Genomic DNA, 15,721 nt, shown 5'->3' with positions numbered 1-15,721 from the left:
GTACACACCAGTGATCATTGCAGCATCATACACAATAGCCAAAAGGGGAAAACAACCCAGGTATTCATCAACAGATGAATGGATAAACAAAATGTGGTCTATACATACAATGCAATATTATTCAGCCTTAAACGGAAGGAAATTCTGCTACAACATGGATGAACCTTGAAGACATTATGTTAAGTGCTGATGGTTGCATAACAATATGGACGTACTTAACTGCACTGAATTACACAACGTCTCACTCTATTGCTTGGGCTGGAGTGCAATGGTGCAAAATTTCAGCTCACTGCAGCCTTGACCACCTAGGTTTAGGTGATCCTCCCACCTCAGCCTCCCAGGTAGCTGAGACTACACGCATGCGCCACCACACCCAGCTAATTGTTTGTATTTTTAGTTGAGACAGGGTTTTGCCATGTTGCACAGGCTGGTCTCAAGCTCCTGGGCTCAAGCAATCCGCCTGCCTTGGCCTCCCAAAGTGTTGGGATTACAGGGGTGAGCCACTGTGCTCAGCCTATTTTACCACAATTTAAAAAAATAATTAAAAAAAAATCTTAATCCCAACACTTTGGGAGGCCGAGGTGGGCGGAATTACTTGAGGTCAGGAGTTTGAGGTGAGCCTGGCCAACCTGGCGAAACCCTGTCTCTACTAAAAAATACAAAAATTAGCCATACGTCGTGGCCCACACCTGTGATCCCAGCTACTCGGGAGGTTGAGGCACAAGAATCGCTGGAACCCAGGAGGCGGAGGTTGCAGAGAGCCAATATGGTGCCGCTGCACTCCAGCCTGGGCGACAGACCTAGACTCTGTTTCAAAAAAAAAAAAACTTTATACACACACAACCTATTTTAATTACATTACTTTAGCTCTCTATAGAAATGAATTCACAAAACAATTTAATACTACATTTTTGTATTTTTAACAAGGTCAGTAAGATAGTGATTTGAAGACAATTATGGCCAGGTGTAGTGGCTCACGCCTATGATCCTAGCATTTTGGGAGGCCAAGGCGGGTGGATCGCTTGAGGTCAGGAGTTTGAAACCAGCCTGGCCAACATGGAGAAACCCTGTCTCTACTAAAAATATTTTTAAAAACTAGTCAGGCATGGTGGTGGGCTCCTGTAATCCCAGCTACTTGGGAGGCTGAGGCAGAACTGCTTGAACCGAGGAGGTGGAGGTTGCAGTGAGCCAAGATCACATCATTGTACTCCAGCCTGGGCAACAAGAGCAAAACTCTGTCCTCCCTCCACCCCCCGCCAAAAAAAAAAAAAAGACAATTTCTGCATCTTATATTTATGAGAAATGCTTAATTCAACATGTGGCTGTTGGTGACAATGTACATTGTACTGTTAAATGTCCGAGTGATATATTCTCCCTTGACTTTGGTTCTAGGTAAATTTGCTTTCATGGTGAATTGCTGCCTGCTTTCTTTATAACAAGAACTCTATTTACCTTTCTGCTTTGACTGTCAGGAACTTTGACTGTCAGGAACTGAACTGAAGTGATTAGCTGGTCAAACCAGTATTTCCCTGGAGAATCATTAACCATCATTAAATAAATAATTTCCTGTTCCTATTCACTTTGAATACCACAAGTGAAGTGGTTTGGTTGGAGTACAGTGTCTGAAATTGAGACTGCTGGCCTTTGTGACTTTTGACCACGTCCAGATGCTTTAACGGCATGATTCCTCCTCTTGTTGTGCCCCATTTCTAGAAAATGATTTCCTGTATCTTTGAGGTTTCTCTAATGTTGCAGGAAGTCAGGGACTCCAAATGGAGGGACTGGCTGGAGCCGCAGCAGAGGAACATTAATCGTGAAGATTTCATGTACATTTATCAGTTCCCAAATAATAATTTTATAATTTCTCATGCTTGTCTTTACTTTAATCTCTTAATCCTGTTATCTTCATAAGCTGAGGATATACATCACCTCAGGACCATTGTGATAATTGTGTTAACTGTACAAATTGATTGTAAGACATGTGTGTTTGAACAATATGAAATCAGTGCACCTTGAAAAAGAACAGAATAACAGTGATTTTTAGGGAACAAGGGAAGACAACCCTAAGGTCTGACTGCCTGAGGGGTCAGGCAAAAAGAGTCGTATTTTTCTTCTTGCAGATGGCCTATAAATGGACGTGCAAGTAGGAGAGATATCGCTAAATTCTTTTCCTAGCAAGGAATATTAATATTAATACCCTGGGAAAGGAATACATTCCTGGGGGGGAAGTCTATAAATGGCTGCTCTGGGACTGTCTGTCTTATGCAGTTGAGATAAGGACTGAGATACGCCCTAGTCTCCTGCAGTACCCTCAGGCTTACCAGGGTGGGGAAAAACTGTCCTGGTAAATTTGAGGTCAGACCAGTTCTCTGCTCTCGAACTCTGTTGTCTGTTATTTAAGATGTTTATCAGGACAATATGCGCACTGCTGAGCATAGACCCTTATCAGTAGTTCTGCTTTTCCCCTTTGCCTTGTGATCTTTGTTGGACCCTTATTAGTAGTTCTGCTTTTTGCCCTTTGAAGCCTGTGATCTTTGTGCCTACTCCCTGTTCTTACACACCTCCCCTTTTGAAACCCTTAATAAAAAACTTGCTTTTGAGGCTCAGGTGGGCATCACAGTCCTACTGATATGTGATGTCACCCCCGTTGGCTCAGCTATAAAATTCCTCTCTTTGCACTCTTTTTCTTTATTTCTCAGCCGGCTGACATTTATGGAAAATAGAAAGAACCTACGTTGAAATATTGGGAGCGGGTTACCCCAATACTCTAAGGTCTCTGCAAATGCATTTTATGTATGCCACATTGCTTGGGTTTTAAATTAGATCATCTTAGTCATGTCTCCCAAATTTGGTTTTAAAATATCCTTCCACGTGTTTTCTAGTGGCATAGTATTAGATAAAACCAAAATCAAAATTTTATTTTATTGATATGGGTAATGCTCTCCATTCATACATTATAGCCCTGGTCCCTCAGTCACTATGTTCCACATTTTGGCACTATTTAAAAAAAACTCTTATTTTCTTCCATTGAATATCCAATCAGGTGCCATGTTCTATAGTTTTTATTTTTAAAATTGTTGTTACATTTGATCACTCCTTTCTAATCTCAAGGTCGCATTCTCCCATCTTTCTTCTTCAGGTCTTTGTAATTACTCCACTACCTGGATTATTGCAATCTCCTTCCAACAGGATTCTCTCTCACACCTGTCCTCTGGACAGTCAGTTCTCTATGCTGTTGCCAGATCCATGTCGCCAAAGCAGAACTCTGTTGTCTTCACTCTTGGCATTTACAGAGGCCTTCCTCAATGTGCCTCAAGCCAAAGGTCTGGTCTAATTACCATTATTCCTCTTGGTGTAGGCTGGCAAACTGAAACATTCACTGTCCCTGCAACATGCCCTGCATTTTCTCATCTTAATGCTTTGGTTCGTGTTGTTAGGAAAGTGCTTTTCCCCACCCCAACCTCAATCTCTGCCAGTCAAGAAATATTACCCATCCTTTATATGCGACATCCATAATTAAACTTTTCTTGATTCTTTCCAAAGATGTACTCTCTGCTAGTTTTTGTTGTTGTTGTTGTTGTTGTTTGAGATGGAATCTCGCTCTGTCACCCAGGCTGGAGTGCAGTGGCCCGATCTCGACTCACTGCAACCTCCGCCTCCCAGGTTCAAGTGACTCTCCTGCATCAGCCTCCCAAGTAGCTGGGACTACAGATGCGTGCCACCATGCCTGGCTAATTTTTTGTAATTTTAGTAGAGACAGGCTTACACTATGTTAGCCAGGATGGTCTCGATCTCCTGACCTCGTGATCTGCCCGCCTCTGCCTCCCAGTGGTGGGATTACAGGCATGAGCCGCCATGCCCAGCTTCTCGCTCCGAGTTTTAACCTTCCCCCTGCCTTTTATATCTGTTCATCTCTTGTGGCAAAAAGCATATTCTTCACATATTAAACTTATGTATGTATGTCTCTCTCTTACATAAACTCCTTAGATAATGAACCATAGCTCTTTGCCTACTTATCTTTATGTTTCTTTATGTTTTCTGCTTAGATCAATGTATTGTATTCCAAAGGTACTCAAAATTTAATTGAAAATTTTAAATTGAAAATTCAATTTAATTGAAATTGGCATAAATCCAATACTGACGACATATCCCAAGGAAAAAACTCAAGGGGAGTTTTTTTTTAAGAGCACTATTTGTGTAAAAATATTTGCTCAGCCAGGCGCGGTGGCTCACGCCTGTAATCCCAGCACTTTTGGGAGGCCGAGGCAGGCGGATCACGAGGTCAGGAGATCAAGACCATCCTGGCTAACACAGTGAAATCCTGTCTCTATTAAAAATACAAAAAATTAGCCAGGCGTGATGGTGAGTGCCTGTAATCCCAGCTGCTGGGGGAGGCTGAGACAGGAGAATGGCATGAAGTTGGGAGGCAGAGCTTGCAGTGAGCCGAGATCGCGCCACTGCACTCCAGCCTAGGTGGTAGAGAGAGACTCCATCCTCCCCAAAAAATACATATCTTTACTCAGAACAGGCATAAGTGGATAAGTTGGCAGCAGCAGCTGCACAGGGTGGGAGAAGCAGTGGTAGTGGAGGCAGTAGTGGGGCTGGCGGTGGTTCCAGGTGCGGGACAGGCAGTGGCCATAGCGGCTTGTTGGATAAGTGGAAGATAGATGATAAGCCTGTAAAAATTGACAAGTGCGATGGATTAGCTGTGAAAACCTCTTTGGATGATTCTGCCAAAAAGTTACTTCTGGAAAAATACAAATATGTGGAGAATTTTGGTCTCATTGATGGTCGCCTCACCATCTGTACAATCTCCTGTTTTTTTGCCATAGTAGCTTTGATTTGGGATTATATGCACCCCTTTCCAGAGTCCAAACCTGTTTTCGTTTTGTGCGTCATATCCTATTTTGTGATGATCTGGATTCTGACCATTTATACCTCATAAAAGGAGAGGAGCATCTTTGTCGTGACCCACAGGAAAGATCCTACAGGAATGGATCCTGATGGTATTTGGCAACTGTCCTCCAGTCTTAAAAGGTTTGATGACAAATACACCTTGAATCTGACCTTCACCAGTGGGAGAACAAAGCAGCAGCGGGAAGTCGAGTTTACCAAGTCCCCATTGCTAAGTTTGTCATGCATGTCCATGTGAAGAGACCACCAAACAGGCTTTGTGTGAGCAACAAGGCTGTTTATTTCACCTGGGTGCAGGTGGGCTGAGTCTGAAAAGAGAGTCAGCAAAGGTTGGTGGGATTATCATTAGTTCTTATAGGTTTTGGGATAGGCGGTGGAGTTAGGAGCAGTGTTTTGCAGGCAGGGGGTGGATCTCACAAAGTACATTCTCAAGGGTGTGCAGAATTACAAAGAACTTTCTTAAGGGTGGGGGAGATTACAAAGTACATTGATCAGTTAGGGTGGGGCAGGAACAAATCACAATGGTGGAATGTCATCAGTTAAAGCTATTTTCACTTCTTTTGTGGATCTTCAGTTGCTTCAGACCATCTGGATGTATACGTGCAGGACACAGGGCATATGATGGCTTAGCTTGGGCTCAGAGGCCTGATAAAGTTTTTTGACCACAGTGGGACACTGGTCATGGATGTATATGATCCTGAAATATCCAAGCTCCATGACAGTGTCGCCATAGAAAGAAAAATAAAATAGCTAATTCTAAAAGTAGCCCTCTTTCTGCTGGATCTTGCTGAATTACTGGTTTGGGAGGTGGGGGAGATAAAAATAACTCAAAATGGATAAAGTAAAAAAAGTTAAAAAGTTCCTGTTTTATCCCAAAATTTTAGTCTATTCTGGATAAATAGGATTTTCTGACACAGATATGAGAAGTTGTAGCTCTGATGTCTAGCTGTAGTCTCCTTGGTCTGCTGATTGCATTATTTTAATTTGCTTTTCTGGGAAAGCAGTTTTGCTAAAAGCTGTACAGACTTTTTCCTTTGTACCTAGCAGTACTTTATATAGTATAGTCATGTAGCATTTTAAGACTCAATTAAAAAATATATTCATCTGTTGCTGACTTTGTTAATTCCTATTTCCACATGTGTTTCCTTGAAGAATTCAGTATACGACTTCTCATGTGTGATAGCTTTCCTTCACACACTATTTTTGTGGGTGTGTATATATCTGATTTGGGGAGAATTTAAAATACACATAGCTTTTAAATTTGTTTGAAACAGACCTTCTGCCTGTTACATTTTGTGCTCCTAACCAATTAACCAATGACATTTTAGTTTTATATTGTGTTTTCCACTAGTATATCTCTGTTGATTTGTTTGTGCCTTTTATTAACTGCCATTGTCTAAAATTTTTTTCAATAAAAGGAAGGCAGATGTGAAAATAAATTACTCAGAACACCAATATATAATAAACAATTCAAAAATCAACAATAAGGGAGTGGTTAGATAAGGTAAGGCTGAATCTAATTCTCCTGGGCCTTGCCCATAGGAAGTATTTAATATTTATTAAATGAATAGTATACCACCGTGCTGCAATATTAGTTAATCAGTTGCATGTGAAATCAGGTTAAAGGAAAAATAACTTTCACAAAACATAGGAATTAACATCTATAGAAAACCTATGCTGCCGGGAGCGGTGGTCCCAGCACTTTGCGAGGCGGGAGGATCGCTTGAACCCAGGAGTTCCGAGGCCAGCTTGGGCAACACAGAGACCCTAGTCTCTACAAAAACTATATTTAAAAAATTAGCTGGGCGTAATGGTGCGAACCTGTAGTTCCAGCTACTTGAGGCCAGGGAGGTCAAGGCTGCAGTGAGCCATGATCGCGCCACTGCATTCCTGCCTGGGGGACAGAGTGAGATCCTGTCTGAGAAGTGAAGGAAAGGGGAACGGTAGCGGGAAGGGGAAGGGAAAGAAAAGAAAACCTATGGAGGCACGTTAATAATCAGAAAGGGCCAGAGGAAGCCACCTGACACATTTGTGAGACAATATGAAAGGCGTCCTCATACATTCTCACTTTGATACAACAACCCTGCAAAGTGCGCACGGAGGGTGTTATTAACTCTGTTTTACAGGTAAGGAGATCGACCCACTGAGGTCAGGAGTGAATGACCAAGGCGGAACCAGGACTCTAGCCCTGGCCTCCTGGCCACTGGTCCCAGTCTCCTTGCCCGCCACCACTCGGCCACCGTCATTGGTGTTCAGAGTTTCGGTTCCCTTTTCTTTGATCGCATTACTTACGCAAAACGAGCCCAGACACTTGCGCTGCCAGAGAGCCACAGATGCCGGCAGGCGGCTGACCGGCGCAGCACCCTAGGCCCGGTGTCTGGCTCCAGCCCCGCATCCGGCTCGGCCCCGCATCCGGCTCTGGCCCCGCGACAAGAGAGTCCGGAAGTGCAGGCAAAGCGGCTCCCGGGAGCGCCGCGCGGTCCCGCGTGGGATCAGCGAGGGCCGCTCCCCGGCGGACTGGCGGGCGGGCGGCATGGCTGCGGTGCTGGCTTTCAGGGTGGTCGCGGGGTTGGCCGTCGCGGGGTTGGCGGCCGCAGCGCTGGTGGCCATGCTCTTGGAGCACTACGGCCTGGCGGGCCAACCCTCGCCGCTGCCGCACCCTGCGCCCCCCAGGAGGCCGCACCCCGCGCCAGGTCCGGGAGACAGCAACATCTTCTGGGGCCTGCAGGTGAAGCGGCGGGAAGCCGGGCCGGGAGGCGGGTGCAGAGCGGGCACCGTGCGGTGAGACCCTGGCGGGTGCTGGGCCCCACGCTCCAGGCTGCGGGCCTCACTCAGGTTGTAACTCGAGGCTCTGTCTAGTGCTGGCCCTGTCCCTACCTGGGGGGTTCGTTATGCACTGCCTCTTTGTCTTTTCCTTCTGCCCGCGAGAGCCGCTGAGCCGCCGCTCCCCATGCTGCCTCTTCCCGGCTCAGATCTCTCTGTTCAATACCTGTTTTCGGCAGATATCCGACATTCACCTGAGCAGGTTTCGAGATCCAGGCAGAGCGGTAGACTTAGAGAAATTCTGTTCTGAAACTATTGACATCATTCAACCAGCTCTCGTCCTAGCAACAGGTAGGGAGGCTTGCCGTGCTGTGGTGGTGTTCTGTGGTCCGGATGGTAGAACTCTAGCCAGGGCTGCGGCTTTTCACTTTGGGGACGTTGGGAGCAGTATAGCCACAGCCCCAGATGAGCCCTGTGAGGTGGAAGAGATTGGACATGTAACCCCTTTGCCTATGGATAACTGAATGAGTCAAGATCCAGGCAAAATGATTTGACGTAGCAAGGTTTTGTCAAAGCAGTAAAAGCAAGGCTCCTAGTTCTCATGTCAGTCTTTTGTCTCATATATTTGTATCTGGTTTCTGTTCTTGTTGTTACAGTTGTGGTTGTGAGAATTAGGGAAAAGCCTGTAACCACGAATCAGAAGTTCTCTTCTTTTGCTCACTTTTCAATTTTCTTTATATTATCAATCTTATATTTTCAGTTGTTTGAGGCTTCCGGTGACCCAGGGCACTTTTTCTTCATCCTGTAATAGTTTTATGACTTGAGTTTTGTAGACTCTTCAAACCCTTTATTTGCTTCCAAACTGTAGTGGGGAGAAGAAGCTAAAGGAGCATCTATCTGTCTTGCTTACTGGGGAATTCATCACCCATCCACCTTATTGAAGTATCTCTGCTGACATGAAAGGGTATCAGTTCTCATTTAATGGATGAACCCCCATAAAAAGTGTTCTGTTTAGTTCCCTATAAATTTTGGTATTTTGTTGCCCAGTTGCACCTGCCACATTGCTTCTTGCTATAAAACTAATACTTGGTCAAGTCACATATTCTGATTTTGTGGTTTGGAAAACATGGTTGCCGTAGATATTAGGTACCCACTCAGAGTATTGGAATTTCTTATAAAAACATTTTCATTTTATCAGAGTCTACTGATGCATTTTGTACTGTTCTCTTTAAGGATTTTTTTCACAACTCATTTCTAATATCACATAGGCATTTGCTAACGTATAAGGAACAAAGCCCTTGCTGAGAAAATCTTGTTAGTTTAGATGGCTTGATTGGACATTGGTGGTCTCATGAGCAGTTTTGCTTATACATGTTGAGTACTTTAAGTATCGTTGTTCCTTCAGTGTGCATATCTAAAAAAATGGAACCCCTAGGAGTTTGTTTTGCATTGTGATTCAATTCTTGTGTAAACCTACAGGAGACCTGACAGATGCCAAAACAAAGGAACAGTTGGGATCCAGGCAGCAGGAGGTAGAATGGCAAACCTACCAGGGTATTCTGAAGAAGACAAGAGTCATGGAAAAAACCAAGTGGCTGGATATCAAAGGAAATCATGGTGAGACCCAAGAGCCAGATATAATAAAGAGTAGAGTTTTTTCCCCCCTTCAGGAACCTAGATTTTCCAACTTAGATTGTAAAATTATTAAGTGGGACATTATAACATAGGTTTACATATACTAAAGGTCACAACTCTGAAATACAACTATATAATGTGGTTTTAAAACTTCAGATGTCATTATTAGCCTTTGAGATGACAATTGGTATGGTCCTTTTTTGTGACATATGCTGCTTTTTTATTATTATTATTATTACTATACTTTAAGTTCTGGGATACATGTGCAGAACATGCAGGTTTGTTACATAGGTATACACGTACCATGGTGGTTTGCTGCATCCATCAACCTGTCATCTACATTAAGTATTTCTCCTAATGCTATCCCTCCCCCTGCCCCCCACCCCCAAGTCCTTTCTTCTTTACATAGAAGAAACATGAGTTTTAGCAAAACTCATGCAGACAGATGTTTTAATAAATATACATTTTGCTAAGTGAAAGAAGCCAAACCCGTAAGTCTGCATACTGTATGATTTCATTTATATGACATTCAAGAAAAGGCAAAACAATAGACAGAGAACAGACTGTAGTTACCAGAGGATAGGGATTGGGAGACAGATTAACTGCAAACAGGCATCATGGAGAATTTTTGGTGATGATGGAACTAGTCTGTATTTTGGTTGTTGTGGTGGACGTCAGGTTCGCTATGTATTTGTCAGAATCCATAGAACTGTAAGTCACAGAAAAGAATGAATTTTCCTGTGTGCAAATTTAAAAAATTTTTGCTTTTTATTTTTTCTTTTTAAAATTTACTATGACTATTCTTATTATCATTATTTTGTGAGACAGAGTCTCACTCTATCACCCAGGCTGGAGTACAATAGTGCAGTCTCAGCTCACTGCAACCTTTGTCTCCTGAATTCAAGCAATTCTCCTGCCTTAACCTCCTGAGTAGCTGGGATTACAGACAGGTACCATCCTGCCCAGTTAATTTTTTTGGGGGGGCGGTATTTTTAGTAGAGGCGGAGTTTCACCACATTGGCCAGGCTGGTCTCGAACTCCTGACCTCAAATGATCTGCCTGCCTCAGCCTCCTAAAGTGGTGGGATTATAGGCGTGAGCCACCACACCGCTTTATTATTATTTTTTTGACAGGGTCTTGCTCTGTCACTTAGCCTAGAGTGCAGTGGTGTGAGTATAGCTCACCGCAGCCTTGACCTGAGCTTAAATGATCCTCCCACCTCAGCACCCCCAAGTAGCTGGGACTACAAGCATGCATCACTACACCCAGCTAATTTTTGAAGGTTTTTTTTTTGTGGAGTTGGAATCTTGCTATGTTGCTCAGGCTGATCGCAAACTCCTGGGCTCAAGCGATCCTCCCACCTCATTCTCCCAAAGTGCTGGGATTACAGGTATGAGTCACTGCACCTAGCCTAAAAATTTTAAATTGCAAACAAATCTCCATAGGCATGAACAGGGAAATGAATAATCCTTTCCCTTTTTTAGATTATTGTTGTGTTGGTAAGGAAATGAACTCTTCTCTAAAAGAGTCCTGGTGGTAGTAGATTTGTTTGATTTATAAAGGTTGACTTTTTTATTAGCTAAGTACTTCATTTGTCTACTTTATTTGATCAGTAGATCAGGCATGAATCCACTTCTTGCTGGCTTTTAGAATCACATGATTAAGACAAGAGCAACTACAGTTCAATCTTATAATTTCAAACTTATTTATTCTGAATGGTATAGAAGTCAAAGTACCTGTTTTTCTCTAGTATACTAAATGCCTTAAATAAATAAGTTTCTAGATAATCTGAATTTTGTTAAGATATCAACATTTTAAAGTATCAATCTAATTGATTGACATTCTACCATTAAAAGTGTTATAGAAAGATGACAGAGGCTGCTACAGTCATGCTGTGGCTAGCTCAGTCTGTGCCAGCAGAGGCAGAGAGCTTGGGGAGGGCCAGTAGCCCCTGCTGGAGCCTCAGTTAAATCTGAATATCCCATTGTCCCAACCCTCCCACAGATGTGCACCGGGCTGTACTTTGGCTTAAGACTGCAGGTGGACATCTCCACTGCCCGGGAATCATTGAGTGTGTAGACAGGACAGCCTCCATGGAAGGCTGCTCATACCAGAGTCCCGCCTTGGCATAGGCCTTGCCATTGAGGCAGCTCTATTGTCTGTGCTGGTCTGAGGGTGGGCTGCCTGTCATGGGGGCAGCCGTTTCCCAGGGGGTGCTCATTGCCATCATCTGCAACACCTCATAGGCTTCTTGCTGCTTCTGCTCCGAGTCATTCTCTGCCAGGCCTACCACTCTTGCTCTGCCAATATTGACTGTTTCTACAGATTTAGACCCAACTCCAGCCCTGGCTCCTATCCTGAAAAAGTACCACTGCCCAAGAAGCCTAGAGCTACCTGCTGCAGCCCTGAAGGCCACTGGCTTAGCCTGGAGCTTGGGACCTAAGTCCATCCCACCCACATCCTGAAATCAAGATTCCAGAGTTTTAGCCAGCCTAGGGTCTAGAACTTGGAGCCCAGCCTGCTTGGATTGGACCCAGCAACCCAGAGTCTAGCCATACTGGTTCTAAGAGAGGCTCAGTGGCCCTAGAGAGATGGGCCATGGTGGGAGTTCATGAGCTGGTGGTAGGGCCAGGGCCATCTGGACTCTGTTCTGAGTCTACCCTTTGCCTAGGCTAAACATTTCTAGTTTGGGGAAGCAAACTGAAACCCATGGCAATAATGGGAGGTTGTCTAGGATGGGCCCCTCTCCTGGTCCTCCCGCTATTTGCTGAATAATAAATGGAATGGCTCTACCCTGGGGGAGTGTGTGGGGGAATTGTTATAGAAAGAACTATTTTCCCTTAGTCATTAAAGAACATGTTTGTATTCTTTTTTTAATGTGGATGAATGTTTGCTTTTTTTTTTTTTTTAATTAGATGCATTCAATATTCCAAGTCTGGACAGCGTCAAGAATTATTACAGGTACTGTAATAAACAGAAGACAGACCACTGTGTAGAGTCAGTGTTATAAGGAGGGTGTGGTCAATTCAATGAATGAGAGAAAACTTAAAAAAAATTTTAAGAGGCAGGAGTCTAACTATTTTGCCCAGGCTAGCCCTGAACTCCTGAGCTCAAACGATCCTCCTGCCTCAGACTCCTGTGTAGCTGGGGCTGCAGGCACATGCTACTGTGCCTAGCTGAAAACATTTTTTAACAGAAAAAGTTTTTCTATAAAGAATCTCTGGTAATTAAAAAAATGAGCCTTTTTGTCTTCTTGTGACAGATGCATTTCTTTTTGTTTAGACTTTTTCTTTTCTTTAATTCTTTCTGTTTCATATACAGGCATGCCTCGTTTTATTGTGCTTCACCTTATTGCACTTTGCAGATGTTGCGTTTTTTACAAATTGAAAGTTTGTGGCAAGCCTGCCTTGAGCAAGTCTATGGGAGCCATTTTTCCAACAGCACATGCTCACTTTGTGTCTCTGTGTCTCATTTTGGTAATTCTCACAATATTTCAGACTTTTTCATTGTGTCTGTTATGGTGATCTGCGATCAGTGACCTTTGATGTTACTATTGTAATGTTTTGGGGTGCTACAAACCTTGCCCATTATAAGTCCAGGAACTTAATCAATAAATGCTGTATGTGTTCTCAGTGCTCCACCAACCAGCTGTTCTCCTATCTCTCTCCCTCGCCTCTGGCCTCCCTATTCCCTGAGAGACAACAATATTAAAATTAGGCCAGTCAATAACCCTACAATGGCCTCTAAGTGTTCAAGTGAAAGGAAGGGCCCAACATCTCTCACTTTAAATCAAAAGGTAGAAATGATGAAGCTTGGTGAGAAAGGCTGTTGAAAGGCTATCAGGTAGGCTGAAAGCTAGGCCTCTTGCGCTGGAGCAGTGAGCCAAGTTGTGAATGCAAAGGAAAAGTTCTTGAAGGAAATGGAAAGTGCTGCTCCAGTGAACAGATGAATGATTAGAAAGTGAAACAGTCCTACTGCTGATGTGGAGAAAGTTTTAGTGTTCTGGATAGATGATCAAAGCATCTACAGCATTCACTTAAGCCAAAGCCTAATCCAGAGCAAGATGCTAACTCCCTTCAATTCTGTGAAGACTGAGAGAGGTAAGGAAGCTGCAGAAGAAAAGTTGGAAGCTGGCAGAGGTTGCTTCATGAGGTCTGAGGAGAGAAGTTGACTCTATAACATAAACATGCAGTGTGACGCAGCAAGTGCTGATTGGAGAGGCTGCAGCAAGTGACCCAGAAGATCTAGCTAAGATAATTGATGAAGGTGGCTGCACTAAACAACAGATTTTCCGTGTAAGTGAAACAGCCTTCTTTTGGAAGAAGATGCCATCTAGGACTTTCATAGCTAGAGAGAAGTCAATCCCTGGCTTCAAAGGACAGGCTGACTGTTGCTAGGGGTCCATGCAGTTGATGACTTTTTTTTTTTTTAAGAAAGTTACACAATAATTTATTTATTGAGGGCCTCCTCTCCCTGCCCTTGCAGTCTGTAGGTCACTTTTCCGCTTGTAGATGTTGCACGTCAGCCCTAGAAAGATGACTGGGGGCAGGGGCACTGCGTCCTGTTCAGTGAGACCCATAATGTGGCTGTAACTATCTTCCTAGTATTGCAAGAACACGGCCGGCAGATCCAGCTTCTCATACAGTCTTCACCAGGGCCACCTTCTCGGCCTCCTTCTGCCCGTAATTCTCCTTCAGGATCTGCTACTGTTCCAGAGTGGCCCGTTGCAGACACTGAACCACCAGCCAGCTGCATTTGTTGTCCTGTTTGTCAGTGCCAACTTTGCCGGTCACACTGGGGTCCCCAAAAGAGGTCAAGGTAATCATCCTGAATCTGAAAGAACTCTCCCTCTCCCATCTCCAGCAGGATCTTCTTGGCATTGGTGTGCTCCTTCTCACCATCAATGCCTGCCATGTACATGGCTGCAGCTACAGGAAGGCAGAAGGAGTAGAAAGCTGCCTTGTACTTGACACTAGATTTGCACCTCTTTTCACTGAATCTGCCAAGATCTGCATTGCCCTGGGGGGCTGCCCAATCTCAGTCTGATAGAAACTCTGCAGGAAGAGCTGGATCAGGTTCAGGTAATAGGGCTGCTCCCTGCAATAGAGCTTCAGCAGGTGGTACATACATGCTTCCCTTCCAGAAGCATAGCATCATTGATGTAGCATCATTGATGGCGTCCAAACCCACGCCCGGCTTCTGATACCAGCAGATCTGTCCCCGGTGGGTGAGGGATGAATCCGTGATGTCATCTGCCACCAGGAAGAAAGCTTGCAGCAGTTCCACACACCAGCCCACAGTCAGGGCCCGCTGGAGACTCTCAGCATCCTGTTTCCTCAGCTCCACCAGCTCCAAGAATAGTACTAGCACTGTCAAAGCCCAGTGTAAGCCCATTGCCTCCAATGCCATTGTGCTGCAGGACCTCCTTGAGCTGGGTGATAGCATGTCCTGTCTCTGGGTGCCCCATCTCATCCTCAGTCAGCACCCTAACAATCTGGGAGAAGCACTGAACGAAATCCTGATTTTCTTGGACAGAAATGTCTGATTTGTGGTCTCCATTCATTCTGAGGGAGGAGCAAAGGGCTCTGTTCCTGGACATGGGTTCCTGCTCCATAGCCAATGACTTTAAGTGGAGCCAATGCCTATTTACCATTCTGAAAATCCTTGGGTGCTTCAGCATTATGCTAAATCTACTCTGCCTGTGTTCCATATATGGAACAACAAAGCCTGGATAATAATAGCACATCTGTTTACAGCGTGGTTTACTGAATATTTGAAGTCCACTGTTGAGAACTACTGCTCAGAAAAAGATATTCCTTTCAAAGTATCAATGGTCATTGACAATGCACCTGGTCACCCAAGAGCTCTGAGGAAGTTGTACAAGGAGATGAATGTTACTTTCATGCCTGCTAGCGCAGTATTCATCCTGTAGCCAATGGATCAAGAAGTAATTTCAACTTCCAACTCTTACTATTTAAGAAACACATTTCATAAGACTATAGCTGCCTTAGATTATGATTCTTCTTCTGATGGATGTGGGCAGTCGATTGAAAAATTTATGGAAAGGATTCACCATTCTAGATGCCATTAAGAACAGTTGCAATTAATTGGAGGAGGTTAAAATAACATAAACAGGAGTTTGGAAGAAGTTGATTCCAACCCTCATGGATAATTTTGAGGGGTTCAAGACTTCAGTGGAGGAAGTAACTGCAAATGTGGAAATAGCAGGAGAACTAGGATTAGAAGTGGAGCCTGAAGAGGTGACTAAATTGCTGCAATCTTAGGATAAAATTTGAACAGATGGCAAGTTGCTTCTTATGGATGAGCAGAAAACATGGTTTCTTGAGAAGGAAACTACTCCTGGTAACTATGGTGTGAACATTTTTGAAATGACAACGAAGGATTTAGA

At 44.0% G+C, this 15,721-nt stretch overlaps 1 protein-coding gene and 2 pseudogenes across 1 annotated transcript in view; 2 read left to right on the top strand and 1 right to left on the bottom strand.

Moving 5' to 3' along the window:
• The first annotated feature begins 205 nt into the window (after positions 1-205).
• LOC105546206 lies at positions 206-5,664 on the top strand (annotated as a pseudogene).
• Positions 5,665-7,165: 1,501 nt separating this feature from the next.
• TMEM62 (transmembrane protein 62) overlaps positions 7,166-15,721 on the top strand; it is a 45,430-nt gene continuing 36,874 nt past the window's right edge. The window contains exons 1-4 of the mRNA XM_011989215.1: positions 7,166-7,642; positions 7,917-8,028; positions 9,157-9,294; positions 12,228-12,273. Coding sequence (XP_011844605.1) covers positions 7,448-7,642; positions 7,917-8,028; positions 9,157-9,294; positions 12,228-12,273 — 491 coding nt within the window. The 5' untranslated portion in view covers positions 7,166-7,447. The remainder of the gene's footprint in view (positions 7,643-7,916; positions 8,029-9,156; positions 9,295-12,227; positions 12,274-15,721) is intronic.
• LOC105546203 lies at positions 13,766-14,890 on the bottom strand (annotated as a pseudogene).

Source organism: Mandrillus leucophaeus, unplaced genomic scaffold (assembly GCF_000951045.1).
Source record: "Mandrillus leucophaeus isolate KB7577 unplaced genomic scaffold, Mleu.le_1.0 Scaffold35, whole genome shotgun sequence".
Taxonomy (NCBI): domain Eukaryota; kingdom Metazoa; phylum Chordata; class Mammalia; order Primates; family Cercopithecidae; genus Mandrillus; species Mandrillus leucophaeus.
The sequence above is the reverse complement of the archived record's forward strand: the minus strand, read 5'-3'. Positions and strand labels throughout refer to the sequence as shown.